The sequence below is a fragment of the Lissotriton vulgaris genome, chromosome 2_1 (genome assembly GCF_964263255.1).
Source record: "Lissotriton vulgaris chromosome 2_1, aLisVul1.2, whole genome shotgun sequence".
NCBI lineage: Eukaryota > Metazoa > Chordata > Amphibia > Caudata > Salamandridae > Lissotriton > Lissotriton vulgaris.
In genome coordinates, this window is record NC_141687.1 from 1,255,785,849 (window position 1) to 1,255,802,387 (window position 16,539).

The 16,539-nt window shown below is 45.2% G+C and overlaps 1 protein-coding gene across 4 annotated transcripts in view; it reads right to left on the reverse strand.

Moving 5' to 3' along the window:
* The window catches only part of IL18 (interleukin 18), a 220,186-nt gene that overhangs the window by 131,822 nt on the left and 71,825 nt on the right, over window positions 1-16,539 (reverse strand). For all 4 annotated transcript variants that reach the window (XR_015308470.1, XR_015308469.1, XM_086956980.1 and 1 more), the window contains exon 2: window positions 8,508-8,583. Coding sequence is in view for 2 of the 4 variants with exons in the window: in XM_086956980.1 (XP_086813106.1) it covers window positions 8,508-8,583 (76 nt within the window). In the remaining 2 variants the exon portion in view is untranslated. The remainder of the gene's footprint in view (window positions 1-8,507; window positions 8,584-16,539) is intronic.

Genomic DNA, 16,539 nt, shown 5'->3' on the forward strand with positions numbered 1-16,539 from the left:
TTCAAGATGCATGATGGGGTCGTAGGAGGATATGTCGTCCAGAAGGAAGTTAAGGTCTCAATGGATAGAAAAATTAGAGGCTTTGAGAATAAAAGGAGCAAGAAATTTGGTTGGGAGGTGAAATTGGCTCTGGTGCCAGGAGTCCTGTTTATTAGTGCTTTATAGTGGGTCAAAGAGGCCCTTAGTTGAAGACTGAATATAAGACCATCACACATCAGAAAGTCATTGACTCTGACAGTAGGCAGTGGAACTAAAGATTATAGTGATTCCGCTACCACTGCCCTGTGGGCAGTCACCTAATATAATCCAGTAGCCATGAGGGACGGCTTATGCAAGATCAGGAGCACCCCTTTGTGGAGCCAGCCGAGTATCTGTAGGAACAAGCATTTGCAATGCAGGAGGTCCTGCCTTTAGGACCTTGTAAGTTTTTAGCTATGACGCACATTGTCCTGGGTAAAGAGATTCTGGTATTTTACTGATCTCTGCTGGTCGTTTGCATTCTAGACAGTTAAACATAGGCAGTTGCTAGAAAAATTAAAAAATAAAGTCCCTAAGCAGAAAGCGATTTTGGCATTTTACTGACCTCTGCTGGTCGTTGCTAGAAAATAAGTTGTCCCTAAGCAAAAGAGGTAGCAGACAAATCCTGGGGCAATGCTCCAAAGCCCTACAAAGTACATACAACAGATCTTCCAGACAGCGCAAAAGATGTATAGGCTCGACCTAAAAAGTGCATCACCTTATGTTCCATGATAAAATCATGCAGATTGATTTGATTAATGTATGGTCCATTCACAACAATCAAAACACAGTTTTGGGGGTGCTGTCAAGTTAATTAGAGGATGAGTTTACACAGATGTTGAATGCAGATGCCAGGTTGTTTGTGACAGTTTTTAAGTGTTAGAGAATGTTCTCTCCATTTTGAAACACAGTGTTGAACTGTCATATCAAAAAAAGGATTATCAGCTGCACTGTTATGTGTTTGAACCACTCTGTATTCTATAAGACGACCTGCAATCAACAAATACAGTTTAAAGCAAGGAAGAGAAATTAGTCTAATAGCCAGTGCTCAAGGGTAGAAGTAAAATGAAGAATGTACAATGCCCATTAGTGCAGCTGGGAATAATTTCAGTAGAACAAAAAATTAATTGACTAGTTAAATGTAGCATTAAGTATAGTGTTTAAAGATCATGAGAACATCCAGTGGTTGGACTTTAAGGACGCAGTGAGGTAAAAGGGCTTGCTTGGTGTGATGGAGATTGTGAGTGCTTCAAAGCAAATGCAGAAATTCAAATGTAATTTGAATTTAAGTATTGGTTGTTCAAGGGTGTGGCCATATAAGACGTACTCTAGTGAGCTCAGTATTGGGCCTACCAAGAAGCCTGCTATAATAATTCAACCTGGTCCAGAATCACCCAACATTATAAGGGGTAACCCTCCGGTGAAACCTCTGCACTGAACATTATAGTCGCCTGAGATTGCGAGCCCCGGTGTCTGCAGAGGTGGAGTTGTACACTGAGCGACATCATCGGAGCCAAGGCTGCCCAGCTAAGGATGCCTGGATTTGTGGGGAGGAGTCCGGTGAGACACAGTATTGTGGCGAGATTGAGACGGAGAAAGCCCAGGGTTGCTGTCTGTGCACCCATGTACCCTGACCACCCGCCATTGTGCCTTTGGTAGATAGTGGAGTTACCAGGACAGTCACGCTGGCAGTGTCCCATCATTAATTGCCAGCCAGGCCGCATTTGCTTGCAAGTAGGAAGACGGTGGCAGGTGCAGCATGAGGGATATCCTCATCTTTTTGCTCTCTGCCTGAGGTGCTCTGCTCGGGGTATGAGGTAGAAGTTGGTAGTGTTGCGGCGCAACCACAGCTCTAGACCGGGCTGCGATATGAGAAAGCAGCTTGAGGACGAGGGCCATGTGGTTCCTGACGGCCTGCCTTTACTGTCCCCCTATGTGGAGACCCTTTCCTGCTGCAATCTGAACAGTACCAAGGGCAATGAGAGTCTGTGCAGTATCGCAGGTGCCCCTCCCCCACAGCTGATCACAGCTGATGTGAATCTGTGGCACCGGAGATGCGGCGTTGTGATACTGGGACTGTCCCAGTGTACAGTAGGCCTCGCCCTACTTTAATGTAGAGGTGTCAGCACCTGACAGCTCCCGCACTATAACGAGAAGAGCAGCAAGGTTGGAGAAAACCACCGGGCCGCGGTATACTTCACCTCTGGCCCCTCCTCCGGGAGTGTCATCTTACACAGCAGCAGATCCGCTGGTTCCCCATGTTTAGCTCCATTTAACTGCCTGTTGTCTGCCATGACAAGGACAGAATAAGCAGATGATCTCCCTGCTTGGTTTCTCCCAATGACCCTGATTACCTGGATATGTGGAAGGCTGTGCTGGGTAGTGGATGTCTACAACAAGGGGTGGTGAGGGACAGAGTCTCTGAATTAAGCAGAAAGCTCTCACCCAGTCAAGAGATCAGGGCTAGATCCAACACCGTTTTTTAGCTCACTGCACCATCCCAGTTTCAGAACCTGGCTGTATGCAAATTAGTCTGTTCCTGTCCCAGTGCATGATGGGAACAGGGCAAACCAAACTACAAAAGCCAATTCTTACACTGGGAAGGAAACAAGCTCCCGGGGACCGGTTTCTGGCATTACAGCCGTCTTCGGCCCGGTTTGCTTGAATCCTGATGGTGCAATGAGCAAGGGTCTCACATCTGAGAATACCCTTCCACGCTTAGGGTGGACAAAAATATTTACAACAAGGGGTGGTGAGGGACAGAGTCTCTGAATTAAGCAGAAAGCTCTTACCCAGTCAAGAGATCAGGGCTAGATCCAACACCGTTTTTTAGCTCACTGCACCATCCCAGTTTCAGAACCTGGCTGTATGCAAATTAGTCTGTTCCTGTCCCAGTGCATGATGGGAACAGGGCAAACCAAACTACAAAAGCCAATTCTTACACTGGGAAGGAAACAAGCTCCCGGGGACCGGTTTCTGGCATTACAGCCGTCTTCGGCCCGGTTTGCTTGAATCCTGATGGTGCAATGAGCAAGGGTCTCACATCTGAGAATACCCTTCCACGCTTAGGGTGGACAAAAATATTTACAACAAGGGGTGGTGAGGGACAGAGTCTCTGAATTAAGCAGAAAGCTCTCACCCAGTCAAGAGATCAGGGCTAGATCCAACACCGTTTTTTAGCTCACTGCACCATCCCAGTTTCAGAACCTGGCTGTATGCAAATTAGTCTGTTCCTGTCCCAGTGCATGATGGGAACAGGGCAAACCAAACTACAAAAGCCAATTCTTACACTGGGAAGGAAACAAGCTCCCGGGGACCGGTTTCTGGCATTACAGCCGTCTTCGGCCCGGTTTGCTTGAATCCTGATGGTGCAATGAGCAAGGGTCTCACATCTGAGAATACCCTTCCACGCTTAGGGTGGACAAAAATATTTACAACAAGGGGTGGTGAGGGACAGAGTCTCTGAATTAAGCAGAAAGCTCTCACCCAGTCAAGAGATCAGGGCTAGATCCAACACCGTTTTTTAGCTCACTGCACCATCCCAGTTTCAGAACCTGGCTGTATGCAAATTAGTCTGTTCCTGTCCCAGTGCATGATGGGAACAGGGCAAACCAAACGACAAAAGCCAATTCTTACACTGGGAAGGAAACAAGCTCCCGGGGACCGGTTTCTGGCATTACAGCCGTCTTCCGCCCGGTTTGCTTGAATCCTGGTAGTGGATGTCTGCAGAACCCTACAAAACATCAAAGTAAAGCCTCGGGCTATTGCCCTCAGTACCTACTAAACACTCACATTTGGTGAGGTTAGCAGACTCTGTCTTTTGTACAGCACTCTGGAGTACATATACCCTGTAGTAACATCCTACTAGGACCAGTAAACTTACATTCTGCTACTTAAACCCAATGGGGCCCCTGAGAGGGTGGTAAACTGATAGGAGGCAGATTGCTTGGATAATACTATTCCTGGATGACTATCGCCCTTGCCGAGTTGCCTGATGTATTGTGACCCTTCTATACTGACCAGTACCCCACTTGTGCAGATAGATTAACTGTGACACATGGCTGAGCACACAAAAGATTAATTTTTTTTTTATCATAGAAGGGCAGGCACTGCTTTGTTCTAGTAGTCAACGCTCTTCAACGGAATACTAAAAAAACAACAACCATATATCACTCACGAAATGGTGCCTCTGAAGAACGATAAAACCCAGGCAACAATGGCTGACATCGGAGGGGCGAATAAACCTGAACTATTACTGAAGCTTCGAGCTCATCCCTTGTCATGCTCACTGAACACCCCTGCCAATTTGACGATATCTTGTTGGCTGTATTGAATATTAAATCCACCCTTAAACCCAAAACAGATGCCTTGAGTCTAGACGTGGGCCTCCTCCAAGAAGATCAAAAGAAACTGAAGGATTGTGTTGTAAACAGAGTCATCGTTTGCAACTTTGAGGCCCATGGTAGCAACTCAAACAAAGGTCCTTAGGTTATGCAGGAAAAGATAGAATATCTCTGTAAAAGGGCAGATGATCATGGAGACAGATCAAGGCTGAATAATGTAAGGATTGGGGCGACCAGGAACAGGCAGAGGGTCCAAGAATGGAACTGTACCTAGAGGACTGGTTTGTAAACATGATATTGCAGGGAAAACAGTTGTCCTTCTTATCTGACCTCCCCCTCTGGGTGCCTCCCCACGACCAGTGGTTGCCCGCCTCTTCAATTATAGAGACAGGGATCACATTATTCAGATAACAAGGGCCAAGTGTCCATGGACTGTCAAAAATGATCATGTACACATTTGCCCTGATTACACTTTAGAGGTTCAACACAGCAGGTTCTGCTTCATAGCAGTAAAGCAATGCCTTCAAGAACACAGCATTACATATGATTTGCAATTCTCGGCCACACTCAGACTCATGCCCGCTCATTACACCTCAATCAGCTGAGGACTTGGTGCAGGTTGCAGTTCAGGACTTGCTAAACTGTTGGTATAGATGTTTTACAATTAGGATTGCTGTTGACAAGGAAAGCAATGGTAAGGTTTATGCATTGCCTGTGAACCAAGTGCATGTTTGCAATAGGATAGTGCTACTGGTATCTAGCCTCCCTCACTTGTGAACTACTACTGATATAGACGGTTATATACTTTTGTTCTCATTGCATTAAAGTGCTAGTCGCCCGTTGGTGTACTGGCTTGGGAATGGGTGTTGGGAATTTCTTCAGTATATTCTTACTTATTTTCCATATAGTTTTTCATTATGCATCTGTGTGCAGTGTGACATGTGATGGGACTTGAGGCGGGAGGAAGTGGGAGGGCTGACATGCAGTGACGGAATTGGAAGGATCAATACATACATATTACAATGGTCACCAAAATGGTAACGACTACAAACTAATTTCTGTTATTGTCCTGGAATGTACATGGACTGGCAGGCTACATAAAGCGGTACCACGTTTACCAGTACCTACATAGATGCCAGATTCAAATAGCACACCTTCAGGAGACACACTTTACTGCCCCTGACCTAAAATCAATGTGCAAGCGTTGGTGGGGCATACTGATAGGGACCACATACTCAAGATATGCAAGGGGAGTTCTAATCTGGGAGGCACAATGAGTGCCTCTTGAGGTCGTACATACCAAGATCATTGCAGACAGAAGATATGTAGTGTTGGAGGGACTGCTAGACGGGCTATCCCCTTATCCCTCATATCGCTATATGCCCCCAATACTAACCATAAAGTTAATATGGGGTGACCCAGTATCCCTTAGAACCTGGGCAATACAGTTTTAGTGTATACAATGCTTCTGTCGGGTATGTAACCTGATTGTTTCAAAACATGCATAAATTATTCCACATATACTTTGCCACGGTCATATCAAATGGTATGACCTCTGAGATAAATCATTAGCTGCAAATCCAAACAGAAAACAACAGAAACAATCAGAAAAATCTGAAAAAAATCTGAAAAAATCAGAGAGAGGGTCATTCAATGTTTTTATCACCGAAATGCTTTTCTTTCATGAATTGTTTTTCATTCATAAAGACCCTGTGTTAATGCATAGAGAGTAAATCAATCATCTGGCAATACTTTGTATTGAACTTCGCATCAAATATAGTGAATGTGATGTGACATACTGTGCGTCAGTGACATAAAACTCGTGATTTATATACAAGTGAGTGAGGGAGGGGGGGAAAGACTTATCAAAGCCAGTTATTCAGTATTCACTAATCATTTAGTCCAATATGCCACATCAGTTGGCTAGTATGAACTGTATTTAGATAACTGGTCCAATGATATTATATCGTCGACGTTTCAACCATGTTGACACCTTAGTTGCGGGTCTGGAGCGGGTCTTCTTCAGGACGGGGGAAGGGATGGTGATGTGTCGCCTATTGGTCCTTCATAGTTGGACCCAGGGAAGGTTAATTGCGTGTGCAGCTTCTGGGACGATTAATCCTATAAGAGGAACTTGTGTCATGCGCGTTCACTCTTGAGTTAAAATTGTTCCATTAAACATTTCTTATTATTTAATTATCAGCCGCATAGTTCGGCGATCTGATCTAATGATCTCTGTATCAGTAAGTGGGCCCACTCGCGATCGTAGTGTGTAGATGTGCCCTGCCGCAGGAATCAATCCATCGATGGATTGATTCCTGCGGCAGGGCACACGTCGACGATGAAGGTGAGCCCCTTACTGCCATTCGTACCTACTGGAACAAAGCGCTATCCACTACACTAACGGGTACACAATGGACACAGTGCTTAAGAGTTCCAAAGCGCATCTCCATGAACACCAGACTCAAGTATACTCAATTTAATTATCTTCACCATACTATCTTCCTCTGCATAGACTAGCGCGCATATATCAAGGGGCCTTAAGCTCTTGCCCACACTGCCGGATACTGTAGCTAATTTTATTCATATGGTATGGACATGTCCCCTGTTGACTCCCTACTGGTATAAAATAACTGAAGTACTTTGAGGCGCTTGATACTACACTACAAATAGATGATCTCCATTATCTTTTAGGGATAGCCTCCCGTAGGGCTGCGCCCAAGGCCACTAACAAATTTCTCGACCTGGCACTGATTTTAGCTAAGCGTAGAATAGCAATGTGCTAGAAATCGGCAGCACCCCCTCCTATTCCACTGTGGCTATCTGATCTACATGCTGACTTCATGGCAGAGCAGACTACTCTGGAAGGACAGGCTGACCAACTTCGTCCCACCGCTCCAATACTAGAAAAAAAATCTGGAGGTAGTGGAATCCAGATTAATAGGTGCTCCATCGTGAGGGTGTTTGAAATACCGGTCCTATCCAGAGGGCAGTGGCATGCTTGTCCCGAGACCCTCCCCTCACATGCGAGGTAAATCCCCCCACCCCTATACATAATGATATAATATACCAATCATGGATCTTGTACAACCGGTTTCATCTTCTTCATGTCCCTTCAGACATACCATGTCAGCTTTATTAACTGTCGCCTGTATCTTGATTTATTCATTTATTTGTTTGGACTTATTCTTATAATGTTTATTTTTTCTGTGTTTGGAAAATCGTTACATTGCAGAATTGTATGTGGACTATGTATCAAGCACAAACAGACACCTTTTCAGCTAATGTATAGGTGTATTTTCAACAGCATCACTTAAATATACGGCTGTAATGTTCGTTGTTCAAAATGTTGTTGTTTACAATATCAATGAAAGACATATTATATTAAATATCCAAAAGACTCTGTACCACACCACTAGGGGCACAAACACTCAAACACTAGTGGCCACATTAACATGAAAACTCACAAATCCTTCCCTGCAGGTTTCCGACCTCGCAAACGATTTCAGACTTTTTGTAATTCACAAGTATTTTCTAGGTAATACATGTGAATATGCAGCTGGCCCAGGATTCCACGTGCACTCCAAGAAAGGTTATCCAACTTCAGTTTTCGGCGAGCAAAAGCAAATGCACCTGCTAACTTTTTTTTTTCACATTGGGGAAACAATATTTTTGTCCTTGATGAAACTCCTTCACCTACTCCCAACAAAATGTGCGACTAATACATTTCCTATTCCCACACTGCAAAGAATATTTTTTTTTCGGTCCTTGGCAGTAGTACATGTTCAAACTTTTCCAGGGTGCAAAGGGGGTCTTCGACACATTTCGGACTACGCTCAAGGGGCAAGTTTGAGGATGTTCACAAACTCACAGGGCCTTCATTAGCTTCCCTGTAATTTCCACTTCAAACCCATGAGATAAATGTACTCAAAAGAAAATATTTATGTGGCTAAATCCATTTACAAGTGTAATATCAGCTTTTCTGAATGTAAAAGGTCTGGACGATAAGGCTATTTAAGTATTTAAGCCTGACTTACAAGCACAAATAGCTTTCTTTCGTAAGACTCACATCAGTCGCCATAAGCCTTAATAAAACCTAGTTTCGCCACAGGGCTATACACAGATGGCAAAATAACATAAGCTTACCTTCAACGTAAATTAAGTCACCATCGTGTTCAACAATCATTAAACAGCAGTCATCCATCTCTAGTCCAACTGATCCCTATGAAGAGAAATAGGATTTATCATTTAGCACTATCGGTTTATGTCTGAGAGTCAGAAAAACCTATTTCAATGTAATTTATTTCAAAATTTATCAGAAACCCATGCTTAAGTCTATATTAAGTTTTTTGCTTATAGTGGAAGAAATCAGAGGTAGAGAGAGAAATGTGTGTGTGTATATATATATATATATATATATATATATATATATATATATATATATATATATATATATATATATATATATTATTATTACTATTATTACACAAGCAGCTTTAGATTGAAAGTCCATCATTCCCACGAACCATGACCCACTATCAATTGTTTATTTGATTGATTGAAACAAGATCATTACATTGAATTATGGATTTCAACAAATGGCAGATGTCAGGCTAGTGATCAATTTATATGAACCCCGTGGCGTTCATCTCTTTGTTTATGATCACGTCCCTTGAAAAGGGTTGCAGAACTTGGGACACAAAGAACAATCTCATACAGATTTTCGGAAGATTCATGCAAGATGCATTTGCATTCAATTAACACCTAAAAAGGAGTCATTTTCAAGTTTGGTCAATGTGTGGAAAATGCTGCATGGATCGGCCTCTCATTGATTAGTGTTGGACAACTCTACTCTTCAACACATTGCTATCATCATCTACTAATAATATTTGATTGTCATATGTAGCGCAATCACTGTTTGATAATGGCATCAAGGCTCTATCTCTTGAAGGAGAGTAACCTAATACATTGTATAGTTCATCCCTGGATGATCAGCCCCTATTCCTCACTTGTTGCACTAGGGCTTATACAGAGCAAGTTCATGAGAGGATCCAGATGAAGTCAGTTGATGTCTGCTGTAGAGCCCCTGGAGGTAGTATCTCCCCACAATGTCTTGTCAGCGTCTTGGTCCTCTTCCCAAGACGCTGACAAGACATCCACAGATTGGAGCTAACTATGGACTCCATCTACTCGTAATACACATTGAACTCTTACTTAACTGTCTAGTCTGAAACAATCTGGGACGATTTTACAACAGGACCAGGGATCTTTTGTCATATTATTTACTATTCTATAGTGATCTGATCTATTACTTACTCAGCTGTGAGGTGTGGTAAAAACCACAGCTCCTGTCTGCATAGACCGCTCACCGATCACTGTTGTTTCCATATATAATTTGGTCTATAACACATTGTGTGGAGATACCATCTCAAGGGGCTCTGCAGCAGACATCAACTGACTTCATCTGGATTCTCTCACATAAACTTTTGATCAATCGCTTATATATATCTAAGACTTGAAAAAGTCACAGTGTGACGAAACACATGTTTGCTGTTTCTCAAGAAAGAAATTGTGAATTTGAATATACTGAAGAATATACGATCTCTCACATCTACAATAAAGTAAACCTCTGTTTATAAACAAGTCCTTAATGTTTGGCCCTATAATATTTTATAATACTGTTTGAGTGCTTTGGTTTTTGTCTATATAAAATTGAATACATTCTGGATCTTTGGATCCAATGTGTAAGTCACACCTTGGGAAATAAGTTGTGGACAACTAAATAGCACCATCCTGTTTACAATTAGTTTTGTCATTGTACTATACCCACAACAAAAATATGTTGTTAGCGAGGTACTATAATGAAACCACTACTACCCTGTGCTATTTTCTTTGTTACACAGAGCAATTGTCTTAAGCGGCCTTTCCAGCATTGGGCCTGGATGCGAGAATTCAGCTATGTCCAGAGAGTACTATATAATGATCTACAGAATAATTCAAAACAAATGATTAATATAAACTCTGCGTGTTCTATCACTCTTCTTCCCACAACTACAGTATTATTCAGTGTGACACATGACACGATCGATCAATCAAACAATCAAGGGGTTTGTAAAGCACGGCAAATCACCCATGAGGGTCTCAAGGCACTGGATTAACTAGCTGCTTCATGGTGATCTGTTCATTCGAACAGACAGGTCTTGAGTCCTTTCCTGAATAGCTGGAGCGATGTTGATTCAGCATATCTGAGGGTGTGTCTGCAAGGATGAGTGAGGCAGATCATAGGTGTCTGGTTGGTTGGAGGAAGGTCAAGCATTTGTTGAGGCATGCTGGTCCTTTATTGTGTAGGGCTTTATAAGCATGGGCCAATATCTTGTACTCGCATCACTTCTGGGTAGGGAGCCTGTTTAGCTTCTTGAGGTGGGGTGTGATGTGGGTTCATCTGGGGAGGTTGAGGATGAGTCTAGCTACTGAGTTCTGTATTGTCGTTAGTCTCTTCAGGAGGTCTCTAGGTATTCTTACGTAGAGTGTATTCCTGCAGTCCAGCCTGCTAGTAAACAGGGCCTGCGTGATGGTCCTTCTGGTGTTGACTTGGAGCCACCTGAAGATCTTGCGAAGCATGTGTAAGGTGCAGAAGCAGGAGCATGAGACTGCGCTGACTTGTCTTTTCATGAATAACTTGCTGTCCAAGATGATACAGACGCTGTGGGCATGGTGTTTTGGGGAAAGGGATGGGCCAAGTTCAGTAGACCACCATGAGTCATTCCAAGGAGATGTGTTGTTCCAAGATGAGGACTTCCATCTTGTCCGTGCTGAACTTGAGACAGCTGTTTCTCATCCAGTAGTCAATGTTCTTCATTCATCTGTGAAAGTTGGCTTGGTGGTGGAGGGGTCTTCTGACAGCAAGAGGATGAGCTGGGTTTCGTCGGTGTAGGAGATGATGTTGAATCCATGCTGTCCAACTGCATCGGCCAGGGGGCTTATGTACTCGTTGAAGAGGGGGAGGCTGAGGGGAGATCCTTGGGGGACGCCCCAGATCATTTTCTTGAGTTCAGAGGTGAATGGTGGGAGATTGATTCTCTGGGTTCTTCCAGCGAGGTATGAGGTGATCCATTTGAGGGAGTCTACTTGGATTCTGATGTGGTGGAGTCTGTTGGACAAGATGCGATGGGAGACGTTGTTGAAGAAGGCTGACATGTCCAGGAGGATGAGGGCTGCCGCATCAACACGGTCTAGGACTACTCTTATGTCATCAGTGGCAGCAATCAGGGCTGTCTCTGTACTGGTTCGTTCGGAATCCAGATTGAGAGGGGTCCAGAAGGTTGTTGTGTTCCAGCAGTTTGGTGAGTTGCTGGTTGATTGCCTTCTCAAGACCCTTCTCTGGAAAGAGGAGCAGGGAGATGGGCCTGAAGTTCTTCGGTTCTGCTGGGTTGGCAGATTGTTTCTCAAGGAGGCGCCTCACTTCAGGGTGTTTCCGGTCCTCAGACTGAAGACGTGGTGGGGACAGGGTTCCATGAGTGCTCCGGAGTGCACGGAGCTCATGATGGATATTGTGGCTTGAGTATAGAGAGGATACCAGTGGGTGAGTCGGTGTTCGAGGTTTGAGTTTGTGGGTGTGAGCAGGCTGATGTGGTCAGCGGCAGAGGGTTGGGGTTTGAAGTTTTCCTAGATGGCGGAGATCTTGTCGGGGAAGAAGTCCGCCAAGGTGTCACACAGTTCTTGGGAGGGGGCAATGTTGTTCCCAGTGGCTGCAGGGTTGGAGAACTCCTTCAGGATGGCAAAACCTCTTTGCTGTGGTTTGCACTGGCATCTATGCAGTCTGCTAGGGTGTTCTTAGTTTCTTTCAGAAGCTGGTGGTACAGGTTGAGTGCTATATTGGAAGTAGTAGGGTCTCCTATATCTATGTGCATCACTATCTTTCTGGTTGCCGGCAGTTGCGTTTGGTGGATTTCTTCTCCACAGTAAATCAGCTGGCCCTTCTATTTGGTCCTTTGGATTGGACTAGCTTGGCGGGCGATTGTGTTGGCGCATTCCGTCATCCACTGGAGAAGTTCTTTGCAGCCTGTTCTGGGTTGGATGCTGTGTCTTGGAAGTGGAAGAGGACCGCGTTGTTCCACTGGTCTTTGGATGTTTTTTCCAGTTTCTTTGCGTGGAGCTGGGCACCTGGTGCCAGTGTTTGTTGATCCTGAGATGGTGAAGTGGAAGCTGTAGTGATCATTCCAGGTGTGCTGTGAAACGTGATTACACCATTTTTACGTCCAGCAAAAGAATCCAGTATAGAGCGTGTGTTCTGCGATGTGTGTAGGGTTGATTATAAGCTGCTTGAAGCCAATTTTGTTCATGCTTTCCAGGGGGTCAGTTGTGTTGGTTTTGCCGGGGTCATCTAGGTGGAAGTTAAGGTCTCCTAGAAAGATGTAGTGCTCAGAGTCGATGGTGATTGGAGCAATGAGGTCAGGGATGGCGTTGCAGAAGCTGGGGGGAGGTCCTTGTGGTCTGCATGCGAGAGCCTCTCTGATGGTGCTTTTCCCACCTGTGTGCAGATGGAAGTTGAGATGCTCCATTATCGGGACTGGGTTGTCTGAGGAGAACGTGCAGCAGACGGTGTCCTTGTAGATGATGGCGATTCCGCCTCTGTTTCTGGTGATGCAGTCCCGGTGTGTTATCTTGTAGCCTTCGTGGGTGATGATGGCAATGTCTGGTGGGGATGCAGGATTCAGCCAGGTCTGTGAGAAAGATGACGTCCAAGGTGAGCAATTATGAGATCGTATTCCAGATCTCCGTGGTGTTTGCCGAGTGATCGTGCATTGAACAGAATGCACTGGAGTTGTTCTGTGGCAGTCTTGGAAAGCGTGGTGGACACAGTCTTCTTCGCAGTGCCTCTGGCGTTGTTGGTTTCTTCTGTGTTGCAGGTGAAGCAGTAGTACTTGCAGGAGAACGGTCCTATAGTGGTGCATGGAGATGTACAGCAGCAGTTGTTGATGTGCCTAGGATCCAGGGCTCAGAGGTCTGAAGCGGTGTAGATGTGTGGGGTAGGAGAACCAGTGTTCCTGTGGCTGGGCGCTGTCCGGGCGCAGACGGGCTTTTCTTTGGTGCACCCACAGTGCACTACAGCCTCCATTAAGTAGGTCCTATTAGGAGGGAGGGAGGGGCATTAGGAGGCGGGAGAAAGGGAGACACGTGTGGCCAAAAATGTAGGGAAAGGAGCAGGAGAATGGCAGGAAAAGGCACACAGCAGAAGAGTGAGGCTTGGATAAACAAGCAACTTGAGGCAAGTGGGGCAATATAACATGCAACAAAAGAAGGTAGACCGGCAACAAATAGGGCAAATCCAGGCAATTAAATTGTAAATTGATACTTGTATAGCGCACTACTCACCCGCAGGGTCTCAAGGCGCTTGTACGAATACCGCTGTGGAACCCGTCCTGGCTTTCCCTGTGAGGCATCCACTCCTGGGCACCCCCCCAGGGTGAAGGCCAGGCATCCTTAGCGCTGTGGGGGCCGTTGTGGAGATTAAGCAAGCTATTGCCCAGAGTTGCAGAGTGGGACTCTATGATTAGAATAGGCACCGAGGCGAGAATTATCAGGTCCGTGGAATTTTTGAGCCCAAGACCCGCCGAGGCGGGGAATTGAACCCTGGTCCCAGGCTAGACCTCTGTATCAGGGTCTGCCGCTCTAACCATTGAGCCACACTTCAATTAAGGTTCACAGGCAGCAGAAATGACGGGCAGAAGCAGCAGAGGGGAGCTGGCTCGAGGACCTGCTCAATGGTGCAGCACTGGGGCCTCCATTAAGCAGGTCCTGGGATGAGAGAGGGGCGTTGGGAGGTGGGAGTGAGGGAGGCGGCAGTGAGGGAGATGGTGGGTGGCAAAAAACTGCGGGAAAGGAATCGGGTGAATAGAGGGAAAAAGGCTCAAGGCAGAAAGAGTGTGGCAAGGAAAAACAAGGAGCTGGAGGAGAGTCAAGGCAATCCGAGAGACAACAAAACAAGACAGACAGGAAATAAAACAAGGCACACAGGCAACACACAGGGAAAATGACAGGGAGAGCAATGGGCAGAAGCAGCAGAGAGTAACTGGCTCAAGGATCTGCTGGACAAGAGCACCACTCTGGTAATTTACCCACTACACCATATTAGTTCACACAGATATTCAACAACCTTGCTACGAATGGTGTAGCGTGTTAACCAACCAATAAACTTCCTCAGCGCTGACATTTTTATTCATTGGATAGCATGCTACACCATGGCAAGTGGGGCTTGGTTGCAAGAGTGTTGCTCTGTGAGGTAAGCATTCTGGTGTTGTGTGTGAGCAAGAGAGTTTATAGATGCTTTCAGGTGTTCAATGGGTATGAAAGATAGAATATGTCTGACTAAACAATTGGATTAATTTAGGCGTTATGAAGCATGGGTAAGAGTGTAGATAGATGTGCGTCTCATGCCTTGACCGGTTTATTGATTTCCAGGATTCAAGGGTTCCATGGGTCAATGCTTGGGGACAAAACAAAACTCATGGTTTGCACTGGTTACAGGCAGGTGAGATGTCATGCTTTGTAAGGTCTACCCAGAAGCAATATATGCCTAGTCCATAACACATATCATTTAAAACCAGTCAAGTTAGATCAGCATGTTAGAAATGGTGTACTCTTTCTTGGAAAGGACGTCAGAAGTTGTTTAGTTTTTGTGCAGTTCAACCACAGGTTCGAAAAGTCAAGTCTTTACTTTCTTCTAGAACTTCATATTATCTTGTATGTTTCTTATTTTGACTGTTGAGAAGTCCCAAAGTTAAGTCATCTGTACTGAGAATTGTTCCTCTTTGCACTTTTTCTTACAGGAGCGGATGGTTAGAGTGGATGCATGTCTTACATGAAGAATCATGCCCATTAAGTAGCAATTGGATTTAGCTGGGAGGAACAACACATCCTACCCTTCAATGGCCCCATGTACGATGCAGTGAGAGTTGAAGGAAGACCCTCTGACTAAATCTAGTACATGAAGTGCAGAAGCTGTCTTGCTGTGGACTTCTGTATCCTTTGCAAATTGCAAGGGGTGCCCTTAGATAATGGATATTTGCTGTATCTTCCCTTGACATCATAAGGGTGATGTTGACCTGTTGTTTCTGCAGGAATCTTAGGTATTGCATTGTAAATAAGCATTTATTGTCACCTAATCACTCTCATAATTTTTACCTTGTTTGATGTTACTGTTATTGTCTATAGTTCTCTAGACCAGAAGCTTGTAGTTTGGTAGTTACTTCATCGTTCGCAGATCATGTTTAAAATGTTTGTTTCAATTCACAAGCGGGACGACTAGTCAATAATTGATGAGTGATTAGCATCCATTCATCAACGGAACCGAATCACAGTGTGGACCTTGTCTTTGGCCGTATCTGGGGCACTTTGCTCAGCAGAGCCCTTTGTGGAGCCTTTCCTGTGACCTGGGAGTACACCAGCTCGGTCACCATCGTTGTTTTGTTGCTGGGGGAGAGCCTTAATCGTCACCTGCCTAGGGAGCGGGACTGCGAGGACCAGAAGTGCTTGCGCCGTCCACCGCGCGCACCTGGTTCCTCTTCCCGCCCCCTCCTCTCCTCCACCATCTTAACTCCGCCCGAACGCGGGACGCGCACGGACGAAGAAGCGGGCGAAGACCGGGCTAAGAGCGAGCCGTTTGAGGCCGTTCGAGGACAAAGAGGACTGGCCTGGCCCGTCCCCCTTGGTTCGTGTTTGCTGGCTTGCCTACTGTTATTATTAAGCACATTGTTGGTACTGTGATTCATACTTATTATGAGCACACGGGGTAGTCGCAGTAAAACTGCAATGGGGCTGAGTAAGCCCAACGGGACATTGGATGATTTTCTTGTGAAGACTAACTTGGCAATTGACGTTGAAATCACGAAAATGCAGAAGAGGGTGTCATTAGAGCTTGACGCTACACGTAGGCTTTCACAGACCTTTGCCCATTCTAAAAAATCTTCTTTGGGGAAAATTGCGTCTGCTGTATCACCACAACATGCTTCTTGCCCACCCTCACTGTTAATTCATGCTGATGTTCACCATGTTCCCCTTTCTCTTCCACTAGAGCCTATACCCATCCCAACTGCTGTGCCCCCTAAATCTTCCGAGGGAATCGTGCCCATTGGGCCTGGGACTGCCATTATTTTGCCTGACAGACCCGACCCCCCCC